Source organism: Monodon monoceros, unplaced genomic scaffold (genome assembly GCF_005190385.1).
Source record: "Monodon monoceros isolate NGI ecotype Baffin Bay Population unplaced genomic scaffold, NGI_Narwhal_1 Super_Scaffold_18, whole genome shotgun sequence".
Taxonomy (NCBI): domain Eukaryota; kingdom Metazoa; phylum Chordata; class Mammalia; order Artiodactyla; family Monodontidae; genus Monodon; species Monodon monoceros.
This window is the reverse complement of record NW_021703774.1, coordinates 48254165-48278852: the sequence shown is the minus strand read 5'-3', so window position 1 is coordinate 48278852 and position 24688 is coordinate 48254165. Positions and strand designations below refer to the sequence as shown.

The 24688-nt window shown below is 54.1% G+C and overlaps 1 protein-coding gene across 1 annotated transcript in view; it reads left to right on the top strand.

Moving 5' to 3' along the window:
- Positions 1 to 24688, top strand: part of QSOX1 (quiescin sulfhydryl oxidase 1) — a 40606-nt gene that overhangs the window by 11269 nt on the left and 4649 nt on the right. Inside the window, exons 3-10 of the mRNA XM_029229824.1 lie at positions 7182 to 7227; positions 7780 to 7882; positions 10238 to 10328; positions 12973 to 13118; positions 14750 to 14884; positions 17169 to 17298; positions 20651 to 20773; positions 21772 to 21919. Of these exons, the coding sequence (XP_029085657.1) occupies positions 7182 to 7227; positions 7780 to 7882; positions 10238 to 10328; positions 12973 to 13118; positions 14750 to 14884; positions 17169 to 17298; positions 20651 to 20773; positions 21772 to 21919 (922 nt within the window). The remainder of the gene's footprint in view (positions 1 to 7181; positions 7228 to 7779; positions 7883 to 10237; positions 10329 to 12972; positions 13119 to 14749; positions 14885 to 17168; positions 17299 to 20650; positions 20774 to 21771; positions 21920 to 24688) is intronic.

The following is a 24688-nucleotide window of genomic DNA, read 5'->3' as shown; positions in this document are numbered from 1 at the left end:
TGTTGATTGCTAAATGTAATAGTCTGATCATGACGCTGAATAAATGTGTCTTTTTTTAAAAAAAAAAAAGAATAATCAGGGAATGCCTTTGAAGACTGAAAAGCCAAGCATTGTCCCTGGAACAAGATATCTCTGAGTTCAGGGGCTTCAGTTGCCAGGCAGAACCATGAACCATATCTGAGCCTGATGACGCCAGGAGAATTCATCTGGAGAGCAAGGCCCCAGGCTCCTCCAGCAACATCCAGCTCTAACTCCATGTGACCTTTCTGTTCTCATGGCCAGTGAAATCCTGCTGAGTTCAGGGTTTCCACAGCCCCGGAGAGCTCCCTCCCACGCTCCTGTTACCACTTAGGGTCAGGGCCCAAGCCCCCATTCAGCTGGCCTGGGGAAGTGTCCTGAGCCAACAGCTACTGCTGTATCATTTAGAGGTGGCAGCGGAGACATTGTTTGTCAACTGTCTCTTTTAAGTAAAAGGCTTCCATGACAGGGCCATTGTCCTATCCTTGGCCCCAAGATGTGTAACTTAAAATATTCAAAATTACTCTCCAAGGGAAGGACGGAACCCTCTGTTCCTTCTGCTGAAGCAGGGCAAGCAGCCCCGCGTGGGAAGCTGGGGGAAGATCAGTGTGGCAGCAGGAGTCCCTGCACAGGGGAAGGGGGTTGGCATTGGTCCCGTGGCCAGGTCGGGACATCCTGTGGGGGTTCGGTGGGGGCTGGTGCCTGGGGCATTCTGTTTCTGTCTGAAAGAGGCTGGGGCTCGGGGGGGTTGGAAGGAGATGGCCCAGGTATGTCGGGAGATCCAGAAGCTTCTCAGCACCTATCTGAGTCATTCAGCACACACAGCCTGAGTGCCCCAAGTGACTAATCATGTCCTCAACTGCCCATCCTGCTGTGGGAGGGGTGCTGGCAGTGCCCTAAGCTGGGCTCCTTAGCTGCCTTCACACTGGCGGCATCTGGCTGGGCTGGGCTGAGCTGGGCTGGTAGTGACCTGTGCATTTCTTACGAGCTCCAGAGACCAGTGTTGTGACCTCCCCTCGGCCAAGCCCTCCCAGCCTCTCCTGAGGAGCCTGCAGTTCAGTTTCAGCAGGGAGAGGGGCTCTGTGCCCTGTCCTTAGGGCTCTGGTCCAGGGTGCAAGTGGTTCTAGCTCCTGATCAGTCTCTGTTCTAAGGCCCTAAGCAGTGGCTTTCAAACATTGTTACTGTGACCTACAACATTTACAGTGAGATCCAGAAGTTGGTTTGTATCTGTTATCCCTAAAACAAGTGTTTCATAAAACACTATTCTTCGTGCGTGCAGTACGTGCTATTTTCTGTTCTATGTATTTTTAAAAAAGTACTGGCTGTGATTCACTAACTTGATTTTACAACTTACCACTAGATTACTTCTAGTGTTTGGAAAACACGACTCAGATTCCAGATCTCCAGAGATTCTGGCCCGTTGAGAGCCCGGTGTGCATGTGGGCTGCGTGGCTGGACCCCCTGGGAAGCAGTACACCCTAGAGGTGGGCCTGGCTGCCAGCAGGCCAGAGAGATGGCCCTGTACCTGTCTGCCATCCCCTGGGGACTGGAGCCTGTCCTCGCTCCCACCCATCAAGGCTGAGAGCTCTAAGATGAGGACATGTGTTGAACAGGGGGAGAGAGTGTCGCTGGTATGACGGGGACAGGCCCGTACAAGAGTATGGCCACTCCCAGTAACATGTGTCATTGTCCCTTTCCTCTGCCTCCTGCGCCTTGTCTCCGTGAGCAAACAGTGAGCTTCTACCAGCCCAGCCTGTTTAGCAAACAACTGGCCCTGCAAGGTGGTCCAGCTGTGTCAGGGCCCTATCAAACTGGAGCCGGTGCCCATCTGGAAGAGAACAGAGGGGAGGGAGGGAAAGGTAGCTTAAAGCTGGTTTTGGCCGGGGCTTGGGGACCTAGAGGCTGGAACTTCAGGGGTAGAGGCTTTGCCAGTGGGCTGCAGGAGTGCCCCTCAGTGGGTAATGGAGTAGGACCCTTTGTAGCCAAAGGCCTGGCTGGGATCAAGATTACAGGAAGCAGCAGCATTGGGTGGGAGAGGACAGAAGTCTTCCCTTTGCAAGATTCTGAGGAGATAATTGACACGAGTTCAAATCCTGGCTCCCTTGCTTACTGTGACTCGGGAAGTCATTTAATGCCCTAGCTGCTGGCCTCAGTTTCTTTGTCTGAAAAATGGGATGATAATATCTACCTAATAGGATTGTTGCCAACTATGAAATGAGGTCTTACGTGTGAGAGTGCCAAGACACTCTGCGGTATTAGCCAAAGTTCCATAAATGTTAGTTGTCTTCTTTCCTGTTGCCCTGTGGGCTCGTGGTAGCCCCTCTGTGACACCCCATTTGAGGCAGTCCGTCCATCAGCAGCCGTTGAGTGAATATTTGCTTGGGGCACAGCACTATGCTCATCATCATGGAGAAGCCAGACCTGTAGGCCGTGGCCAGAAACATAAGCGAGGCCGGCCAGACAGGAAGGCGCTGCGCACAAGGGCACTCAGAGCTCCCAGCTAGTTGACAGGCAGAGTGATGTGTACATGGTGAACGCTGGGGGAGTTTGCCTGGGGTCACTGAGTTCTTTCCTTCCCACATCAGAAGAGGACTTCGTGGGGGAGGAGGAGTTCCCGGAGGAGGGGGACTTCCAAGTGGGTGGAGTTTGGCTGGGAGAGAGGAGGAATGCGGGCAGGATGTGAGAGCAGAGGATGTGGGTGGAACAATGTGGGGAGTTGAGAAGGCTGGTCTGGCTGGAGCAGAGGCTCTTATGCGGGGCTGAGGCAGGACCCTGGAAAGAGGGAGCCCAGGGATGGCAAGTCCTTGAATTCAAGGCTGGGAGTGGGGAGTACCGTCTGGGCTGTTACTTTTTGTGGCTCTTGTGAGATGTCAGGGAGGAGGACAGGACTCAGAAAGACATCTCCTGCCTCTCTCTGGAAAAAGGAGATAGGCCCCCCTCTCAGCAGTCACCTGCCCTCTGCCAGGTCTCTCCTCCACTGATGGTCCACAAGGTAGGAACGGTTAAGCTTGTGCATCCTCGCAGGCTCACTGTAGGGTATTTGGAGGTCACTCTCCTTAAAACTTGTTTTGAAAGCTTGGATTCAGTGCCATTGATGGTTGCCACTACAAAGCGTGCTTTCTGTTTAGCCTTATTTGGCCCCCAGGAAGGCAGTTGCTCCTGGATAGGTTGGTAAAGACCTGCCCAATGCCATCTGGTCACCTGCCTTTGGGGAGACAGGGAGGATTCCAGGGGCTCCACGGTTGGGGAGGGCAGAAGCTCCTGTGTCAGGTGTTGAGAGGAAAGGGACTGGGTGCTGTCCGCTTCTGGAGGAAAGGAAACTCCCTGCTGGAGTCTTAATTGCCTGTTTCCAAGGAGTGGTGGCCCTTTCCCTTGGGTAGGGCACACGCCTCCAACAGCTGAATTAATAAGGATGCAGATTAATAAGAGGACAAAAACGTGCCCTGACTCGATTTTAATGTGATTTTTGCATGAGCTTCCAAGCTGATCAAAGGGTAGAGATTCTCTGTTCAACTGAACAAATGTCCTTTGAGTGTTTCCTAGACATTGTGCCAGGCACTGTGGAGCTTGTAGAGGTGAATAAGCTATAGTCCTGCCCTCCCAGGTGGGAGGTGGATGGGTGGGAAGTGTGGGTTCAAGTCCATCGTAGCTGAAATGTAGGGAATGGGGGCGGGGCAGTGGGAGGTAAGTGTGGGTGGAAGCAGATCCTGGAAGGCCTCGAACGCTCTGAGTTTGGACATTATTCCTTGGCAGTAGGGAGTCATGGAAGGGCTTTGAGGAGGAGGGACATGATCAGACCAGAATTGTCCCTTAGAAACCCAAACAAAGTGGCAGTGAGGGTGATGGCTCCATCATTTGAAAAGATGGAGCATATGACCATTTCTGAGGGCATGAGGCGGGAACAGGTAGAGACAGTTGTAGTGGTCCAGGAAGTAGGTGGTAGGCTCTGGTCTAGAAAAGGCAACTGGTCTCAGGGACTGTAGAAGAGATATCACAAAGGTCAAGTTCACAGACCACAGGCATTGTGGGAGAGGGAGATGCTGGTCTGGGTGATGGGGAGGAGGGCGATCACTGGGTGAGGGAAGGAACATGGGTGGAGAAACAGGTTGTGGGAGGGGTGACTCAGTCTTGCAGAGTGTGTGTGTATTGGGGGAGGGCTGCCCTGACACCTGGAAGAAACAAGTTAAGACAGGTGAGGACCTGAGACGGGGTTCAGGTCACAAGCCATTTGGACAAGGTAGATGACATCAGCAAGGGAGACAAACAATGGGTTGGTTTGTCCATTCACCCATTTATTTACTCATTCATTCAAAAGCATAGCTTGAGCCCCTCGTTTGTGACAGCACCTCCCAGGGCTTTTTAAACAGAAGAGTGCCCTGATCCGATACGTGGCTGGAGGAGAAACTGGGGGCAGGAGATGGCACAGGAGAGGAGTCCAGAGCAAGGCTGGGACAAGGGCGAGGGGAAGGCTGTGAAGGTGGCCATGAAGGCCTGGGCAGTGTCAGGAAAACCAAGGGAAGGTGGTGACATGAAGGCAAAGAAGGAGAGTGGCGGGAAGATGTGGCACACAAAAAAACCCTGGCCGAGGGGGGAGAAACAGGCAGTGATAGCATCAGATACTGCAGAGAGAGTAGGAAGGGCTGGAAGGTCATTGGACCAGCCAAAGAGAAGGTCAGCCGAGCTTTCCAGGAGTGGTCCCAGCTGAGTGGTGGGGGCATGAGCCGCAGCCAGCTTCGCGGGAAGGAAGAGGACTGAGGGCAGACACTGTTTTGAGAAATTTGGTGGCACCGGGAAATGGGACATGCAGCAACTGGAGAAGCCTCTGTTCCCATCCTCCATCCCTTCGTGTCCTTTTTTTTTTTTTTTTTTAACTTTAGATTAGGAGGATCTGAACCTGTTTGCAGGCATAGGGAAGGAGCTGGTAGACAAGGGGAAAGATGAAAGAGAGATTAATTGATAGGAAAAAGTTCCTCTAGAGTGTGAGGTATGGGAACCAGCCCTCACTTGGTGACATTGTTCTGGAAGGTGACTGGGAAGCTTCTGGGGACAGAAGGGAAGGCTGCGTGACTGAAGTAACTGGAGAGAGGAGGGGGCCTTCCCTGTGGCCCTGTACCTCATGAAGGAGGGGAGCTCTTGGAATTCCTGCACTCCCCTATTGCAGGCTCCTGTCTGACTCCCCACTGCCCACAGCTGGGGCCTTCAGAAGGCTCAGCTGGGGTCTGGGGAGGCCGCCCTTTGATGGAAGTAATGCCAGCCCCTTTTCATAAGGCACCTGCTCAGATCTTGGAGACCTGATGGTTGAAGAAGAGTCAACCACACTACTTTACAGTGGCTGACAGTAACAACTGTAGCCGTGGAGAGCCACATGGCTTAAGGCGTCAAGACGTCAGTCATGTTTTTATGCCTGTGGAAGCAAGTTGAAGTCTATTCTGTCTGTACAAGGGCACCATCACTGTGAATAACTGCAGCTGTAAAGGTTATCCTCTGGGTTATTATCTGTGAGCAAACCAAACCCCAAATAGGTGTGTCTTTTATTTTGTTCCTGAGAAACAGTGTCAGCCCATAAATGCCTTAATATGCTTTATCTACTTGATTTCATGTCACAGTCCTAGAAAACTCTGCTCGTTTTTACAAGCATAAGGATAGCATATACTTTTATTCATTCAAAATGTATTCAGTGACTGCCAAGAACACTATTACGAATATACGTGGCATGTGTCAGTGGCTGGTTTTCACCCAGAATAAAAGTTTATATTAATGCTCCAAGTAGAGAGAGAATAAAACAGGGTCCAGGTGAGGTCAGCAGTAGCGGGAGAAGGTTGCAGGTGGGGAGAGATGGGCGGCTCCTCTGCATCTTTGTTGTTCATGTGGATGAGGGGGGCAGGTGGCCTCCAGATTTCAGTTTTCTGCCTACAAATGGCTAGAACCGACAAATCTAGCCGATCAGTGTTTCCTAGTGTTTCAAAGGAACAAGGGAAGGGGCTGATGACGATATAATAGTGATAATGTTAACATTTATTGATTTCTTACTGTGTGCACCAGGTACAGTGCTAAGCACTTTGGATGCATTGTCATTGAATCCTCGCAGCAATTCTCCAAGGTAGATGGTGTCGTCCTCATCTTAAAGATGAGAAGGTTCAGAGAGGTTAATAGAGTGCCCAAGGTCACACAGCAAGAGCATAGCAGAGCCAGGCCTTGAACCCAGGTCCGGTAGACCTGAGGGCCTGCATTCAGCCACCAGCTTGTGATAAGGCCGTGCTACTCGGCAGAGGCCCAAGGTGGCTACAAGTAGCCCCGAGGTTAGGGACCTCAAGAGGAGGCCTCTTCCCAGACTGCAGGCTCTCCCCCAGGCAGTTAAGTGGCCATCTGTCAGGACAACTGAACTCTGTTACCTCCTGAGCCCAGGAGAGCACAAGCCAGAGTTCTGGCAGCTCTCCCACCGCTTAGACAGGAGCTCAAATTCTAAGGAGTTGTCCTCTGTTCTCTCTGTCCTCTCTCCCAAGGAGGCAACAGACTGGGCCTGGGTGTCATGTACATGGGGAGAGAGTTAAGGTGGCCCATCTGTAATAAGGCTTGTTTCTTCAGGGGCTCAAGCCCACCCCTCAGTAGAACCAAACTGGACACCCCTCCCTTCTGGAGTGTCTGCTGAGCCAGGCTGGGAGTCCTCGGTGGCCAGAGACATGAGCCTCGCTGCCCCTTTTCCAAGATAAGGAACCAGGACAGATCGCCTCAGAGAGCAGCTAACGTTGTCCAGGGTGTGCGCGGGGGGTATGACGTGACTTCACTTTATTTTTTCGGATGGGTCTGCTTCACTTATTTATAGAGCAACTATTTTCTAGTCCCTATGTGCCGGGTCCCGGCACGTCGTAGAAACAGACCCCCCTCAGCCAAGTGTCCGAGCCGCAGCTTCCCGGGGTGCTCTAGAGCTGTGAGGGTGGGGATCAGATGCAGGATGCCAGGGAGAGGAACCAGGGTCCCGCTCCAAGAGCAGAGACCTCCTGCTTTCATTTTACAGATAAAGAAACTGAGGCTCACAAAAGTTAAGTCATTTCCCCAAAGTCACCCCGTTTAGTAAGCAGCTGGGTCTCAAACACAGAGCGCTCAACTGGCGTGGGTGTTGTGCTCTTAGCTCCACTGACTCTTTTCTGTGTGTTTGCTTCCAGTTCTTTAAGGCCTCTTCCAAGACCGGCTCAGGAGCTACACTGTCAGGTGGGTGTCCCAGCTCGCGGGGTCTCATTGGCGCCGTTAGCATCTTTCTCCCCCTCCTTCGCCTGGGCTTCTCCTGGGGTGAAGAGAGCCCACCTAGGTCTGCAGGGTGAGGAGGTCCCCAGTGAAAGCCAAATTTGTGTTTTCCTGGAAATGTCTTTCCCAGCCAGCCTGGAAGATGCCTTTGGGAAAACAAGGCTGAAGAAGCCCTTCCATTTGGGCCCATCCGGGAAGCAGGGAGGGTCACATGTTCCCAGAATAGCCCTTCTTGTCAAAGTGGGGTTGACACGCAGAGGGGCAGCCAGATAGCGTGGGGAGGGCCCTCAGGGCCCAGGTCTGAGGGACTCTCGCCTGCCCTGAGGGATGGGTCCCCCTGCCATGCTTAGGACCACAGGGGTGGGATGCCCCGCCCCTCGTACAGAGGAGGACTGAGATGTGCTCTGTTTTGCTCAGCTCATGCCCTGGGCCCTTTGCTTCCATGAGGCAAGCTGACAAGGGCACTGGGATTCATCCTCCTCTCTTCACGCCCCTGCCTGTGTCCATCTTCGTTTACAGTGGCTGGTGCCGACGTGCAGACGCTGCGGGAGAGGCTCATCGACGCCCTGGAGTCCCACAGTGACACGTGGCCCTCCGCCTGTCCCCCACTGGAGCCTGCCAGGTATTTGGGGCTGGGGCAGGCCCAGGGCAGTGTGGCAGGATGGCAGGCCTGGCAGTGAGAGGACAGTGGGGGCAGCAGGGCTGGGGACCGGGCTGGTTCTTCCTGTTGCGTGAGTGGTGGACACTCCAGTGGACCGGAGCCCAGAGCTGCCTGGAGCAGCTGGTGGAGGGCTTCCCATTGCTGGAGGTCCTACCCGAGGAGCCCTGACTTCCTGGGGCTGACAGGGATGCAAGGGCCCAACCCACCCAGTGGGAAGGAAAAGACGGGAGGGGTCATACCTGCTGCTGCTTCTCAGAACCTGGAATATCGGAGGGATGCAGCTGGATTTCACATGATCCAACTAACCCAGGGAGGGTCCCTGAGAGGGTGGGCGTGGGGAGGAAAAAGGGAGACCAGATGCCGTTTAGAGGAAAGGGGATGGGGGACTGAGAAGCACAAAGCCCTGTAAAATGAAGGTGCTCATTTCCTGAGCCATAGCAGTGACCGGGGGATGGGGAGGCGACTCTCCTCCCTGGGCTGCAGAGCATCAGGTGGCTGGTGCCCTATATCTATCTACCTGCCCGGCAGCCTTCCAGGATCGCCTCCATTCTAGGAAAACAGGATAATGAGGTGCACGGTGTCTCACTCTAACTCTCCCACAGAGGGAGACAGGTAGATTGATAACACAAGGTCCTGTCCTTCTGGACGAGAACTCCGGATAGGAGAAAGCCCACCTTAAGGGGCCAAGAAGGAGCAAATCCAAGTACCAGCTGGGGCTGCTAGAGGGAGCCCAGCCACAGAACACAGTGAAGGTTCTGGATGCTGAGAAGGCCTCAGGAGGCAAACACTGGGGCTTCATCGCCCACACTAAGTCTGCTGGTGTCTGGAAAGCCGAGGCCCTGCTGAGGGACTGTGTTTCCAAGTGTCAGTTGGTGTTGAATCCAACTCACAATGATTCTTTTATCATCTTTCCCAATTCTCCATCCTCCCAGAGGGCCTCATGGAGCCCCTGGACTGAGTATATGGTCTTGGTTTGGGGTTCCACAGCCAGACCCCATCTCTCCAGGAAACACCTCGTTCCTTCTTCCATTTCTCAATGATCGTGTCTCTACCTCTCTCTCTTTCTTACGCCCACCCTCCCTCATGGTGCCTTTTCAGCCCAGAAGATCTCAAAAGCAACCAGCCAGGTAAACCTGCCAGCCTCTCTCAAAGTGATCCTTCTAGAGAGCTTTAGGGAGGAGGCGGGGACCTGTGGTGGAAGGTGGGCTGCCTCTTCCAGAAGTGTGAGTGGGAATGGACAGCATGGGGGCGAGTTACATGGTCAGCCGTCTGTGGGCTCGCTCTTCTGCCAGCCTTGGGGAGGTCTGGGGAAGTTGCCTGAGAGGCCACCTGCTACCACCCCAGGGGCTGTCAGTGACCATCCACCCACTGGGGTACACTCTGGCCCCCACCTCTCTGGCATGGCGTTTGTACTGTTGCTGGGCTGGGCTGGGCTCCACTGGCCCCATGTTGCGCCTTCTGTTTGGAGGTAACCACTGCCACATCATTGGATCCAGAGGAGGGAAATAGGTCATCAGGTTGGGGACAAAAGTAGATGCTGTTGTCTCCTGTTACATGTCTGATGATGTTCTGCTTTTAATTGAAATAAGGGAACAAATCATTTTTGTATCATGCAATTGTTTTCTATTGAAGCTCTGCGTTTTTAAAACAGCTTGTATCTTAATTCTTTGATTTGGGGGGAATAATAAGATTTGCCTTCTTATTAATTTCCACCTTCGTCCTGGGGCCCTAGTTTCCTCGTATTAAAATAAGGAGGTTAAAATCTTAAAATAAGATTAGATAGATTCTAAGATCTCCTGTACCCAGGACTTTCTGATTCTTTAGTTCCTTTTGTATGCCTGCTCCAGGAGTGGAAAAAGCACATCTCCCAGTTGGTAGTGACTTAGCACAGATCAAGGCTTGTGTCCGATGGGTAGTAAACACCAGCTTCTTAGGGGACCAATAAGAACTGCCCTCTAAGCCTGGGCCTTACCCAGAGCATAGAAACACCTGGTCTCAAAGCGTGCCCCCCCCCCCCCCGCGGTCTCCTCCTTAGACTGCCCGTACGCACTCCTGACTGAAAAAACAACCCAAATAGGTGTGTGAAGTGAAGAACCAGGTTTCGGTAATAGGCAGAGAGCATCTTTTGAGACTCAGGGTTTGGTTTACTCCCACTGGAGGGCTGGCATGGAGAGACTTCCTCGAAGTCTTGTGTGCAAACAGAGGAGGAGGTGTGTGTGGCCGCATTCACGGTACTGAGTCAGCCACGTCTGCTGTCGCCGGCAGTTTTGCTTTCTTCCCACCACAGAGAGTGACTGCCAGCATTGTCTCTTGCAGGCTGGAGGAGATTACTGGATTCTTTGCAAGAAATGATGAAGATTACCTGGCCCTGATCTTGGAAAGGGAAGGCTCCTACCTGGGTAGAGAGGTGAGCTGCCTGCAGGGTCCCACAGCTCCTTCATAGCCGCTGGGAGAGAGCCAAGAGCAGGGCTGTTCCTGTGCGCTTCTTAGCCCAGCACTGGCCTGACCCCTGCTGGGGGAAACGGGAAGTGTAGGAGCTGGACCTTTCTGTTTAAAGCCTTTATGTCTGCTTGGATCTTCCTCGTGGAAACTGAGAATGATAACACCTGCTGTTTATTGAGATTGCGCGAGATTGCTGACACACGTAGTTGCTGATCTTTCTAATTAACGAAGATGGTCAAATAACAGGTCGAAGATCACACAGCCAGTGAATTGGTAGAGCAGGACTTCAAACCAGGTCTGTCTGCCTCCAAAGCTTGTGTTATTTCCACACTACCTCGCCCGCAAAGAATTGGAGTAAAAAATCTGGGGGGGAGGGAACATCAGGGAGCCTCTAGTCCCTCTTGAGGAAACGGGGTCCCTTCCCAGGTGAAGCAGATAACAGAATCAGGCGGGTTGGAATCTCCACTTCATCACTTATGTGCTGTGTCTCTGATCACGTTACTCAACTTCCTTGAGCTTCGTTTCCCTACCTTTGACGTGGTGACAGTTACCTTTTTTCAGAGTATGTTTGGGAACATCAAGTGAGGCGGTTTAGAGGAAGAGCCTGGATGAGTAACTGGCACAGAGTACGTGCTTTATAAAGATCCATCCCCGGCCTGATGCAGAGAGTCTGCCATTCCACCGCTGCCTCATGGACTTCGCTGGCCACTGGGCTTTTCCCAGATGCAGAGGTGGGACAGGGTCGGTGCTTGGGAGAAGTTCCAAGGCAGTGCAAGGAGATAGAGAGAGAGGGAATGAAATTAAACACCACTGTTGACTCCGAATGGTTTTCCTCCTGAAACTCCCCAAGCACAGTTGAACGCTCTGAGCTGTCTCCAGACCTCTCAGCCCCGAGAGGGGAAGCATGGAGGTGGGATGGGCAGGGAGCTTTGCTGAAGGAGTCCCATTCCAGGCCTGGGGTCATGCCTGTACAGGCGATTGATAAATGTTCATTGGAATCAGCTCTTCCTCCTACCCTCCCCCATTCCCCTAGTAACCAAGGGCACTGGTCCCGTGTCCATGCAGAGGTGCCCAGGGGTGGTTAGTTTGAGAGTCAGGAGGGCACAGTGGCCAAGAGCCCCAGCTCTGGAGGCAGATCGATCTGGGATTTACAGCCCAGCTCAGGCGCTTGCTACATGTGTGACCTGATCACATGATTTCACTGCTGAGCTTCGGTTTTTGCGTCCTATACCATAGGAGTTTTATTTTTTAAAGAAATACTTACGTACATAACTATTTACTAGTCATTGTTAGAAGCACTTTTATAAAATTAGCCCATTCAGTCTTCTTAACAGCCCTTGGAGGTGGGTATTGTTATTACAATTTTGCAAGTAAGGAAGTTGAGTCTGGGAGAGGTTTAGTCTGGGGGGGGGGCAGGATTTAAACCCAAGCAGCCATGGTATACTGCACCACCTGGCTTGGTCTCCTAGTAATTGTTCCTATTTCATAGTAAGTATTATTTTGAAGATTAAATGAAACAGCCTATATACAGAACATAATACCTATTTAATAAATATTACCTAACGGTATATTTCTCCTTCTTAATCCTTTCTAAAAATAAAATCGTCACGTCTAAGTATGTTTTTCCGATTTGGAATATAGACAGAAAGTCTTACAAATATCAGAACAAAACTGAAATCACTTTTCTTCCAAATATCAGATACATACACTTTTTTAATTTACTTTTTTTTATTGGACTATAATCGCTTTACAATGTTGTGTTAGTTTCTGCTGTACAGCGAAGTGAATCAGCTGTATGTATACATATATCCCCTCGTTTTTGGATTTCCTTCCCATTTAGGTCACCACAGAGCATTGAGTAGAGTTCCCTGTGCTATACAGCAGGTTCTCATTAGTTATGTGTTATACATATTAGTGTATATATGTCAATCCCAATCTCCCAGTTCAGCCCACCCTCTGCTTTCCTGCCTTGGTGTCCATATGTTTATGCTCTACATCTGTGTCTCTATTTCTGCCTTGGAAACAGGTTCATCTGCACCATTTTTCTAGATTCCACATACATGCGTTAATATACGATATTTGTTTTTCTCTTTCTGACTTCACTCTGTATGACAGTCTCTAGGTCTATCCACGTCTCTACAAATAACCCAATTTCGTTCCTTTTTATGGCTGAGTAATACTCCATTGTGTATATGTACCACATCTTCTTTATCCATTCGTCTGTCGATGGGCATTTAGGTTGCTTCCATGACCTGGCTATTGTAAATAGTGCTGCAGTGAACATTGGGGTGCATGTGTGTTTTTGAAAACCACATCTTTTTATGCCTTTTACAAATTGTTCTCATTGGAAAGAAAATTACACCAAATTGGGACTGTCCTCAAGGATTCAAGATGTGTGGTCCACACCGTTCCGAGCAGGTAGCACTTGCACTCCTTACAGCGGGGCAGATGTAGTTGGCGGCAGGAGACTCTCACTCATCACGATAGTCTACTCTTGGAAAGGTTTCGAGTCTGGCTAGAGCACAGCTGCCACCCAGGTGCCTGCTCAGGCCTTCCCTCTGTCCAGTGGCTTGGCCTACCCACCACCAAGTGTCTCACTGTCTCTGCAGGTGACTCTGGACCTGTCTCAGCGCCGGGGCATAGTGGTGCGCAGGGTCCTCAACACACAGCATGACGTGGTGAACGAGTTTGGTGTCACGAACTTCCCATCTTGCTACCTGCTGTTTCGGAATGGCTCTTACTTCCGGATCCCCGTGTGAGTGTCTCTCTGCCCCCTCTCTCCCCTCTCCCCACGCTCCTCCTTTCTTCCTGCCTCAAGAGGCTGCCAGCCTTTCACAGGGACTGACGGGTTCTTTCTCCTGTGAGTCTTCCGAGGAGTCCATGGGCACCCTCTGCAGGAGAAGCAGATATCTGCCTATGGTGGGTGGGGTGGTGGGCATGCTACAGCCAGGAGTCCGGGCCCAGAACGCTGCCCCCAGCTCAGCAGTTCAGCCTCAGGTCCCCGGTGCGCTCAACACCCAGCGTTGGTGCTTCTGCCCCATCCCCACCGCGGCCCTGGCCCTATTCCCCGTCCTCCTCTCTCCACAGACAGACTCATTGGCAGTCTGCAAGTGCCTGGCAAGCACTCAGCTACGCCTGACCCTCCCTCCCTTTGGTTTTCTAATTGCAGAAAAGTTCATTAGGAGCCAGACAATAGCCAGTTCCGAAATGCCGAGAGAGAACAATCAGGCCAGCCGTAGCCCCTGTCAGGCTCCCGCTGCTGAATGGCGCCAGATGGTGCCTCAGTGCCCTCCCTGGGCCGATGATTGACGTCCACCCGGCCCTGCGGGCAGGAGCGCGAGGGCCAGGGAGACCAAGGCTGGCCTGGGATGTCCAGTGAGCCACTCCTCAGAGCCATTAGTGCCCTCCTGCACCAGGGCTGGGCAGCGCGGCCACTCGCCCTCACCCGGCCCCAGTCACCTGGCCCCACTGGGCCAGGCCTCGTCAGAGAGCGCTGGCGGGGGGCGGGGGGTGGGGGTGGGCAGGACGATGGCCGCGGGGACAGGGAGGGGCAGGAAGTGCCGGTCCTGGTGGGGAGCGGAGGCATTGTTTCCTCTCTTGGAGCTGGCGGAGGGGAAAATTGTTTGTGACGTCGCTGCTTCTGAGCCACCTGCTCGTCTGTAAACATTGGGCCGGGACAGTGGAGTGGAAAGCAGTGCTTCCCTGTGACAGGTCCCCTGGGGTGTCCCGTCACGCTGCTAGTCTTCACATCCCTCCCTCCAGGGCCCTTGACCAGGAGGCGCCGCCTGCCCTTGAGGACTCCTCTTTATGAGACGAGAGAGAAAAATCAAAAGGATCGTCAGAAATTTCGTGGTTTGGGGTCGTTGCTGCTACTTTTTAAAAATCGTGTATCAAACTCCCTTGACCTCCCTGGGGAGTAATGTCACCTCTGGTACCTTGGAGCAAGCTTGTGAGCTTCCTTGAGGCCACGTGCCACTTTGTAGCTTTGGTCTCTGGGGAGGGTCGTCAAACCCACCGTCCGGTCCATGGCCAGAAGGAGCGTTGTCCCCAGAGGGCCCTCCTGCCCCCGAAGGTGCCCTGTCTCCCCACCTCTCCGAGGCAGGTTGAGGAATTCACGGGCCCAGCCGCTTTTCCAGGTGGGGTTTTGACTTCAGACTGGTGTCAGAGAGGCTTTCCACAGCATGAGCAGTGAATAGGAAGGTTAACGTGAGGCAGGGCTGCCCCAATTTTTACCTCACTGAGGATAAGACCGAACCAGGTTCAAATATTTCTGAATAAACATTCCTGTCAGGTGAGCCACCCGCCTCCTCTCCTGCCGCGAGTTAGCTCTGAGGTTTTGTTCCTCCGTGCTCACTGCCTCTCCCCCATGGTTCCCTTCCCTCACAGGCTTATGGAATCCAGGTTCTTCTACACCATGTACCTGAAGAGGTTCTCCAGGGACACCAGTGAGAGTGTCCACACCACGGCTGCGCCGAACACCTCTAGAACCATAGCCCCTACCGTGTGGAAAGTTGCAGATCTGTAAGGCCACGCCTGGGCCTCCTCTTCCCTTCCCTTCCCCACCCTCTCTTCTAATCACAGACACCCCCCCCTTCCTTCCACACTCTGTTCCTTGTCACAAGCTTGGCACGTGTCATACTGAGCCCAGACCCCCCGAGGGCTGGCCTTGGCCTATGGGGCCCCCGGCCGCTGGCCACGCACAGGAGAGTCTTAAATGTGCGGAGGCAGAAGCGTCTGCTGACTGTGTTCTTCGTGAGGGAACGCGTACTTTCCGACGCCCACATTCCTTAAGCTTAACTCTATTCAAGACCAAGTAGAATCAGCTTGGAAGGATAATGTGCAGCCTCCAAAACAACTTCCCACCCAAGCAGTTATTTCTTCAGCACAGATTTTTGAGTACCTGCTATGTGCTAGGCACCATACATACCGATTGTGCAGGGCAGATGCAAGCCCTGCCCAGAGTTTACAGTCCCTTAGCAGCATCCCTTCTAGGAAGGCACCCGACCTCACTTGAATGCCTCTGGTGTCAGGAAGCTCACTACTTTTCAAGATAGCCAGTGTCATCATGCACAGTTGTAAGCACGAGGTAACTGTTCTCTCTGAGGCTCCTTGGCTGTGCCCTGGTGGTAGAATTTCTGCTTGTTGGGCAGGGAGATGGGGCTGTAGACCTCTTGCTCTGGCCCCCAGCATGGTACCACGTGGAAATGGCTGACCAGGCAGCTCAGAGCTGAGTCCAGAGAGCGGCTTCCACAAGGGGGCTGCACGAGAGAACTGGGGGCAGGGTCACTGGATTTCGGGAAGGATTTTGCATCCCAACACGAGAGACTCTAAGGGTGGAAAGTGCTAGTGGAGAGGTTTGTAGTAAATCAGGTGGGAAGGAAAGAGAAACTAAGAGATGGGTATGCTCATTATAATCATTCAAATTATGATTATTCAGATCATTCAAATTGCTATTATGGCTGACACTTCTAGTCTTATGTGCCAGGCTCTGCTGGGCGCTTCCGTCCATTATCTCCTCTAGTCAGGGGGCCACTCCTTAAGGCATAACACAGGAACGGAGAGGTAAACTGAGGCCCCAGGACATGGAAGTGGAGCAGAGGGAGGGGACTTTGGCACGAGGGTAAAGCGCAGGTGGCCACAGTGCTCACCCCGTCAGCTGACCTTGTTGGCTTCCCACCACCTCAGGAGGCAGGTGGGGCAGGAGTCCATTTTACAGGTGAGATCACTGAGGCTGGAGAGGCGGGTTGAGTTGCCCAAGCTCCCAGAGCTAGGCCACCATAGAAGGAGGCAAGAATCTAGGGGTCAGGAGGCAGGGGTAGAGAAGCAGCCCTTCCCTCAGGACCCTGAACCCAGATCTCAGAAGAGCGTGATGGGCACGGGGTGGAGCAGCCAGCTTGGATCCTGCAGCCCTTCCCCCAGGGCTGGGGTCAGCCCGAGAGGTGCAAGATGGAGCCCTGATGCCCAGGGTCTGGCAGCTGTAAGGACGTCAGCCAAAATAAATGTAAACCCCGCTTCCCCTTCTCCCCAACCCCATTCTCAGCCTTGGCGGGCAGCAAACCCTTGGTCTTTCAAAGAGCACCCAGCTTCTCGAGCCATGTTGTGTGGGTGCGCCCCTGTTGGTCTACTTGTCTGTCCCTAGGGATCTTTGTTCAGAACAGAGAATGAAGCTCAACCTTCTACTAGTGGCCTGATAAAAACACCTTTAGTGAGTGATGGGAGAGGCTGGCCCTGGACCTGCAGAGGGGGAACCCTACTCTGTGCCAGGAGCTGCTGAGAGTTTTACATTTGTGCTTTTGTTTAATCCTCTCAGCAACCTACCTGTGAGCAAGTTATTACTATCCCCATGTTACAGATAAGGAATTGAGGCTCAGAGAAGTTAAGTAATTTGCCCAAGATAACACAGGTAGTTACTGGCAGAGCCAAGTGCTAACTTTTATTTTATTTTATTTTTTTACTGAAGTGTAGTTGATTTACAGTGCTGTGCCGATCTCTGCTGTACAGCAGAGTGACTCAGTTATACACAGACAGACATTCTTTTGCATTATGGTCTATCACAGGATATTGAATATAGCTCCCTCTGCTATGCAGTAGGACCTTGTTGTTTATCCATCCTATGTGTAATAGTTTGCATCTTTTAACCCCAAACTCCCAATCCTTCCCTCCCCAACCCCAAGTGCTAACTCACAGGACTCTGTGACCATCAGTAGTGCCTCCTCTTCTCTCCCTTTGGCCCTGGGTGCTTCTCCCCAGCCCCTGCCCCATGGTTAATACCCTTTTCTCTCTCTGGCTCCTTCTGGGTCCTTAGCTCCAAGATCTACATGGCTGACCTGGAATCTTCATTGTACTACATCCTCCAGGTAGAAGTGTCCAAGTTCTCTGTTCTGGAGGGGCAGCGCCTGGCGGCCCTGAAAAAGTTCATGGCGGTGCTGGCCCAGGTGAGCAGGACCCTGCCCTCCCTTGTCCGGCAGCCCCACACCACACGGGATCAGTGCGCATCCCTGAAGCAGGCGCCGGGCCAGCCCCTCCCTCAGGAGCTCGCGGTCGGGCTGGACACCTGGACCCGCGGCTGTCCTAGTCTACTATGGGCTGCTACCCTGCGGTCTGCGCCCTCCTCCCGTCAGCCCCGTACCACCAGGGACAACCCCCTTCCCCCAACCCGCCCTGTGCAGGGGGGTGGGTGGGACCCAGGGCCTGATGCCCTGGGGATATTCCCAGCTGGCTCTGCCTGCCTGAGTCCTCTACCTCAGGCCGAGCCTGGAGTGCAGCCTCTCACTCCCTGCTGCGGTCACTGGGAAAGCAGGACCCGTGGACCCCAGTGAAGGAAAGAAGGCTTTTCTGAATCTCCTCTTTTCCCTCCCAGACCCTGGCCAAAGTCTGACGCAGCTCCCTGGCCTTAGCCGTGCCTTCCTTATTCCTTTGTAGTTTCCTGCCAGCATGGCTACTTCTCCAAGTGTAGCTCCTCCTTACTGAGGACCTGATGTGTGTCAGGCATTTAATCCTCTTAATCTCGCCGCAGGGTGGCAGGTGCCACCCCCATTTAAGAAGTACAGGTTGCTCAAGTGATGTGCCTTAGGCCTCCTGTTTGGTGGTGTCGTGGCCAGGATTTGAACTGGGGTCCCAGCTTTAGAGCCTGTACCCCTTCTCTGCCACGCTCCTTGCTCGTCTCTCAAGGTGAGATGTGGGCTGCCTCTTCCCTCTGCACCTGCCGCCTCCTCCCTCCCGGCATCCTTCTCTGCGGCTGCAGGTCCACTGCCAGTGCTGCCCTACTTAAATCCCGACGCTCTGGCTGCCGAGGACTTGCTGAGTCAGGTGCGGGCTCTGGTCCCCCTCAGAGGCTGACTGCTGACTCAGCCACCCTCGGCCCCCGGGAGCCAGGTCTGAGCCCCTCCTTCTGGCGCAGGTCTGCGGGCAGCTGGGACTACCTCTGGGGGCGGTCTGCGCCTCTCCCTCGGGAACTGCCGCCAGCCTGGTCCCTCTTCCCTCCTCACCAGTCCTGGCCCTCTGGTCCACTTGGCTTAGTGACGGGCATCTGTGGTTGCACCGAGGACCCTGTGAGGTGGCAAGTGCTTGTCACAGTGCTGTTCCAGTCTAAGGCAAGACAGCTTGCAGCCCCTCTCAGATGTTCCACGCAGACTGGGCCCCTGTTCTTCAGCCCAGTCTGATAATAGAGCCTTTCCTCAGAGGCCTTGTGAGCCGCTTGGTCCTCAAGTTGCCGAGGCCCAGGGTGGCTGACCCAGAGGATCAGAGGGGAAAAGTCCTCGAGTAGTTCTGTGTGCTGTCTTCCTGCCTGACACATGAGGCAGGGCCCCAGGAAGCAGAGAGGGGTCCCCTTACCCCCCCCCAGTCCAATCCACTCTGAAGAACTCATCCCAGGGGAATTATCGTGCACTGCTTGCATCTCTCAGCTGGACTCAAAGCTCGTTTGGGTTTGGCTCCCAGTGGGACTGTTGCAGCCAGTGTGAGGGAAAAGAATGAGACCCAGGAAATGCCCGAGCAGGGCAGAGGCTTAAGCAGCACCCTCTCAGTGGTGCCCGCCGAGCTTCTGCCCTCAGCAATGCTGGAACTGAGTTTGGGGTGAAGGAGTCCTCCCTGCCAGAAGCCAGGGCCCTCAGAGAGGAAAGTGGAGGGCTGGGGGGCACGGGCTCAGGGGTATCTGCCGAGCAGCACAGCCCCTGGAGACTGCGGAGTGTTCTGGCCCTACCCTTGCCTGGGTAGCTTTATCCTGAGTAGCAATAATAGTAGCAGCTAGCGTTTCTTGAGCTCTGATAAGGTGTCAGACTCTGCAAGTACTCCTTTGTGTTTTAGCTTATCTGCATTTCTCAGAACAGACTCCACGGGGTGGGTGCTAGCATTATCCCATCATAGAGAGGGGAATGGAGGCCCAGAGGGGTAAAGCACCTTGTCCGAGGTCCTCCAGCCGGTGAGTGGCTGAGCTGAGATTTGCGCCTACGTCTCATCTAACCCACACCCTTATGCACTACGTGTGTGGAGCACTGAAAGGCTGAGTGAGTAGAGCTCACTCTGCCTGCTCAGCCTTAGGGACCTGTCAACTGTGAGTATGGCCAGTTGGGAGGCACTGCCCTGCGGCCCAGCCCGGGATCTCCCTGCTCCCTCACGGAAGCGGCTGGCAGGACTGGCCACTGGGTGGCGTGTGGTCACCAGGGTTTCCCTGCTCCCGGCGCAGGGTGACTCCCTGTAGTCCAGAGCCCCTTAATTCATCCTTCCTCCTGACACCGTGGCCTTAGAGGGCGTCATCCTTCCAAATCAGGACGATGGGTGAAGGTCAGTGAGAAACACTGACTTGAAGCTGTAAATTTGTGTTGAGAGCCCAGAGGCCCGTGTGAGCTGACCAAGAGGGAGCGTGTCAAAGCACAGGATTCTTTCCGGCCACTTCTCCTGCTGGGGGACAGTGTCCAGCCTGGAGATAAGAATACGCCATGACTTTCTCAGAGGACTGGGTCCCTTGGCAGGTTTTTCTGTTTAGGGATCATTCCTGTCTCCAGCACCCTTCTTCTCACAAATGCTTTTCTTTGCTGTTTTTCCTCCTGTGTTGCCCTCTCGACCTGCCTCTTCGTGGTTTATCTGACCTGCTCTGCTACTGCAGCCCTCTTTCTCCCTCCTCCCCCCACCCTGGGTGTGTTTGTGCGTGCGGTGCTCGCACACAGGCATCCATCCTCGTCCCTGGAGTCCTTGTGGTTTTAAAGTGCTGATACTAATCCGATTTGAGTTGACTTATTGTCAGAGTGGCTTTTCATGCTCCTCAGAGACTGTTGGGAGTTCCCATCAAGATTTGGATCTCGGCTCAAGCCCCTGCACTGCCTTGTCCCCATTGGCAGCCCGTGGAATACAAATGAAAGGCCATTTGCCAGCCTCGCCCAGCTGGTCAGTTAGCGAGTCAGCTGCTCTGTCAGAAGATGAGCTGAACAGAGGCCCGTGTGGCCCAGGGGTCCCAGCAGCCCTGGGCAGCGACACAGGAAGGTGCTCAGCCTTCCTCCCAGTGAGCATGTGGTCGGGTCAGAACTGGAGCCTGCAGCCTGGAGAGGGGGTGGCCTTGAGGGCCTGGTCCCACTGAGCGCCTCTGCCCACCCCTCCCCCTCGCCTTCGCAGGTGCCCCAGAGCAAAGGTAGTGAGGAACCCGCATGCGGGTGTTAGGCAGGATGTTTTCCCGGTGGTCTTGGAACATTCTAAAAAACTGCCTCGGCCCACTTCAGCCTGGCCCCCGGCCTTCCCCAGGACTGCGGAACTCTGGGGGAATTATTTCTCACTCTCCCCTTATCGCTCCCATAGTACTTCCCTGGCCAGCCCTCGGTCCAGAAATTCCTGCATTCCATGAGTGACTGGCTCAAGAAGCAGCAGAGAAAGAAAATTCCCTACGGTTTCTTTAAAACTGCCCTGGACAGCAGGAAGGAGGTGAGTGTGGGAGGGCTAAGGAGGATCTCCACCTCATGCTTGATATCTATGGGGGTGGAAGGGCTTCACCCTGTCACCTCTGACCTCTGTCACCGACCTGCACTCAGGAAGGAGGCAGTGATCGTGGTGGGGTCCTCCCATTAGGAGCGAGTAAACTGCTGTTTATTGAGCCCTCTGTACAGACCTCATTTAATCCTCGCAGCATGAGTGGAAGGCAGATATTATCCCCATTTAGCAGATGAAGAAACAGAGGTCAAATAAGTTGTCTAAGATCATACAACCCGTAAGTGGTGGGGCTGAGATTTAGAACCAGTTGTGAGACCCCGGTGGTGAGAGAGCTTTTTTTTTTTTTTTTCTGCGGTACGCGGGCCTCTCACTGTTGTGGCCTCTCCCGTTGCGGAGCACAGGCTCCGGACATGCAGGCCCAGCGGCCATGGCTCACGGGCCCAGCCGCTCCGCGGCATGTGGGATCCTCCCGGACCAGGGCACGAACCCGCGTCCCCTGCATTGGTGGGCGGACTCTCAACCACTGTGCCACCAGGGAAGCCCGGTGAGAGAGCTTTTAATTCCAGCCCTCTGTTGCTCCCTGGCATGCTGTGCTCGTCAGCAACGCTTCTGTCCAGGGGCAGCTTTCTGGGCTCCTGCTCTCACAAAGGTGGGCACGTCAGCCAGGAGAGGTGCAGAACCTCACAGGTGTGTGGGGTGTCAAAGCTTGACGGGACCTTAGAGATGACCCCCCTCGTTCTACAGAGTGGAGGCTAAGGCTAGAGTAACGATGTGACCCGGTCTGTGTCACGGGTTCTCAGACCTACTGCTCCTTTGACGGGTGTCGCCAGTGGAAGGGAAATGCCACCTTCAAGGTGATAAAGTGAGAAAGGGACCATTTGTTCTGGGGCTGTGTGCTGACCTGGAGTCTTCTGCAAGTTGCCCTCCCCACTTCCCACGCCAGCTCCTTTTTCTTCTCCACATATGCATTCATGCTTGTATGTGTCCCTTAGGGTGCTCTGATGGCCGACAAGGTGAACTGGGTAGGCTGCCAAGGGAGTCAGCCGCATTTCCGCGGCTTTCCCTGCTCCCTGTGGGTCGTCTTCCATTTCCTGACCACGGAGGCAGCTCGGCAAAATGTAGACCACTCACGAGAAACAGGTGAGTCTGGGCCTGTGCGCCCCTTGTGCCTCAGCCGGCCCTGTCCTGCCCTCCGCTGGCTCCCTGCTGCAGGCCTGAATTTAGGGGGGTCCGCCTCTGCAGCTGGCCACACACAAGCAGCGGGCCTGGAGTAGCCACTCAGTCCTGCCTGCTGCCCCCAAGGTGGTGCCCCACCAACGGGCGTGAGGCTGCTCCCTGGCTTTCTTGTAGCCATAAGCCTGATTTATTTTTAGTCTTCCCGAGAGACTTCTGGTTCTATTTTTTATACTCCCATAAAGAAAAGAACTATGTCTGTTTCACAGTTTATGCAGCTGATACCGTAGACTCTGAACAATTTTACTGCGCTTCCCACTGAAAAATCATTTTCTAGGGGAACCTGGGGAAGTACTTTTCCCCCTTTGCCCTGTTTCATCCCCAAACCATGCAGCTGCTCTCCACGACCCACCCTGCCCCACAGCCGCACACAGCGACTGAACGGGTGGGCATCTAGCCCACGGAGGGACCAGGCTGACGCCAGGCCCTGGCCCAGCCTGGAGGATACAAAGGAGGAAGAGGCAGTCCCTGCTCCCAGTGGGCTGTGAGACAGGTGGGCACAGGGCTGCCATGCAGCCTGCCAGGGCCCAGGGGGAGAGCAGGATGTGCGGGTGGAAGAGAGGGAACGCTCTACGCCATCGGGAAGGGTGGGAGGAGGTAAGTGAGGGGGAATGATGGACAAGAGTCCCCGACAGAGGAGACGGCCTGTGCAGGGACAGAGGGAACAGGGGGAGCTGCCGGGTGTGCGGACAGCCAGCCAGTCTGTCCGCCCAGATTTACGGAGTGTCTCCAAAGAGCTGGGCCCTGCTCTAGGGGTGGGGTACAGCAGTGCATACAGGGAGACGTCCCTGCCTCAAGCGGACAATAGTCCAGTGGCAGGAGACAGACAGTAAACACACAGATCATTTCAGGTGTGATGGTGAGTCGGTGAAGAAGACAGAGCCAAGCGGTGGGGGAGGGGGGCTGGGGAGGGGATGCTGTGTTTAGACAGGGTTTCTGACTGGGGGAGGCTTCTCGGAGGAGGGGCCCCTGTGCTGAGACCTGATTGGTGAGAGGGAAGCAGCGGTGGGACATCTGGGATGAGAGCCTCCCGGGCTGTCTGCTCAGGCTGCCATAACAAGGTGCTACACACTGGGTGGCTTAAACAACAGAAACGTGTCTTCTTACAGTTCTGGAGGCTGGAAGTCCATGATGAAGACGTTGGCAGGGTTGGTTCTGTTGAGGCCTCTCCTTGGTTTTGTAGATGGCCATATTCTCCCCGGGTCTTCCCACGGTCCTCAGTGGGGGTGTTCCTGGCTACGTCCAATTTCCTCTTCTTACAAGGACACCAGTCATATTGGATTAGGATGTACCCCAGTGACATCATTCTCACTTAATCACCTCTTTAAAGACGCTGTGTCCAACCAAATACAGTCACATTCTGAAGGACTCAGGACTAGGACTTCAACATAAGAATTTTAGAGGACACAGTTCAGCCCATAACACAGGTCAAGGACTAGTAAGTGCAGGGAACAAGTCTGGTGTGTGTGCAGCACCAAAAGGCGGCCAGTGTGGCAGAGCCTGGGAGTGGGGGAAGCAGGAGAGGAGGTGGGCTTGGAGGTCCTGGTGTGGGAGGGAGGGAGATTTCAGTCTCTGCATTATGAGAATCTACTAGGGACCTTAAGCATGGGAGTGATGCACACGATCGGTGCTTTAGAGCGATTACTGGGTGGAGGCGTGGGCTACAGCAGGGCAAGGGGGAGGCAGAGCAGCCAATTAGGAAGTTGTGGAACTTGTCCAGGAGAGGTGGTGGTGGCCTAGACTAGAGTTGTAGGTGTGCACATGGAAGAAGAAGTGGGCAGGTTTGGGGGAGCAGGGGCCAACAAAGGAGACTAAGAAGGAGTGGCCATTGCAATTTCAAGAGGTCCCCCAACATAAAGAGTTTCAAGAGCGAGGACACAGTCAGCCGAGTGGGGAGGTGGTGTGAGGCGAGGACCTCCCTGGCGAGAGCTGTGTCAGTGGATTAGTGGAGAGAGAGGCCTGGTTGGGTTGGGCTGAAGAGAGAGGAGCCGGGAAGAAATTGGAGGTAATGGGGGAGCGATTGGGGTGTGACTGGTGTCAGAGAAGGGGTTTCTTCGTTGTAGTTCTTTTTTCTTGTCGGAAGGAGCCCATACAAGGGAGAAATTGATGATGCCGTAACACAAGAAAATATTCGCAGGAGTGAAATCTTGGAAGAGGCGAGAGGGGTGAGGTCCAGAGCATGAGCCAGGCGAAGGAGGCGAGGATAGCTGCAGGGCAGGTGGTGAGTGGGTGACGGGGGTGGAAGCAGGAGCTGAGGGGGCTGAGGAGGTGAGAGGCAAGGCACAGCTTGGCGTGGGCACTGACGTCGCCAGAACCGAGGGCACGGGCAAGGGTGGTGAGTGGGACAGAGAGCTGCGTGCTGAAGTCCCAGTGGATGGAGGGGTCAGACTCGGAGATGGAGCTTTTAAAGGGCTGCGGGGATCGCAGCAGGAAGGAGAGAGAGTTTGGAAGCAACCAACAGCAGGGAGGGTACTTCCGCCACCTCCAGCCCTGAGTGTGGAATACAGAGGGGTTTAAGGGGGGCGGGTTTGGGGGAGCAGTGGTATCTTCAGGGAGGAGCCTGTGTCAGAGCAAGAAGAGGGCGGGTGTTCAGAGCCTGTGCTGTTGCCAGGCCAGAGAGCCCAGTGGAAGGAAGTGAGGGGCCGGGGAGAAATGGAGACAAATCAGGGAGCGCTC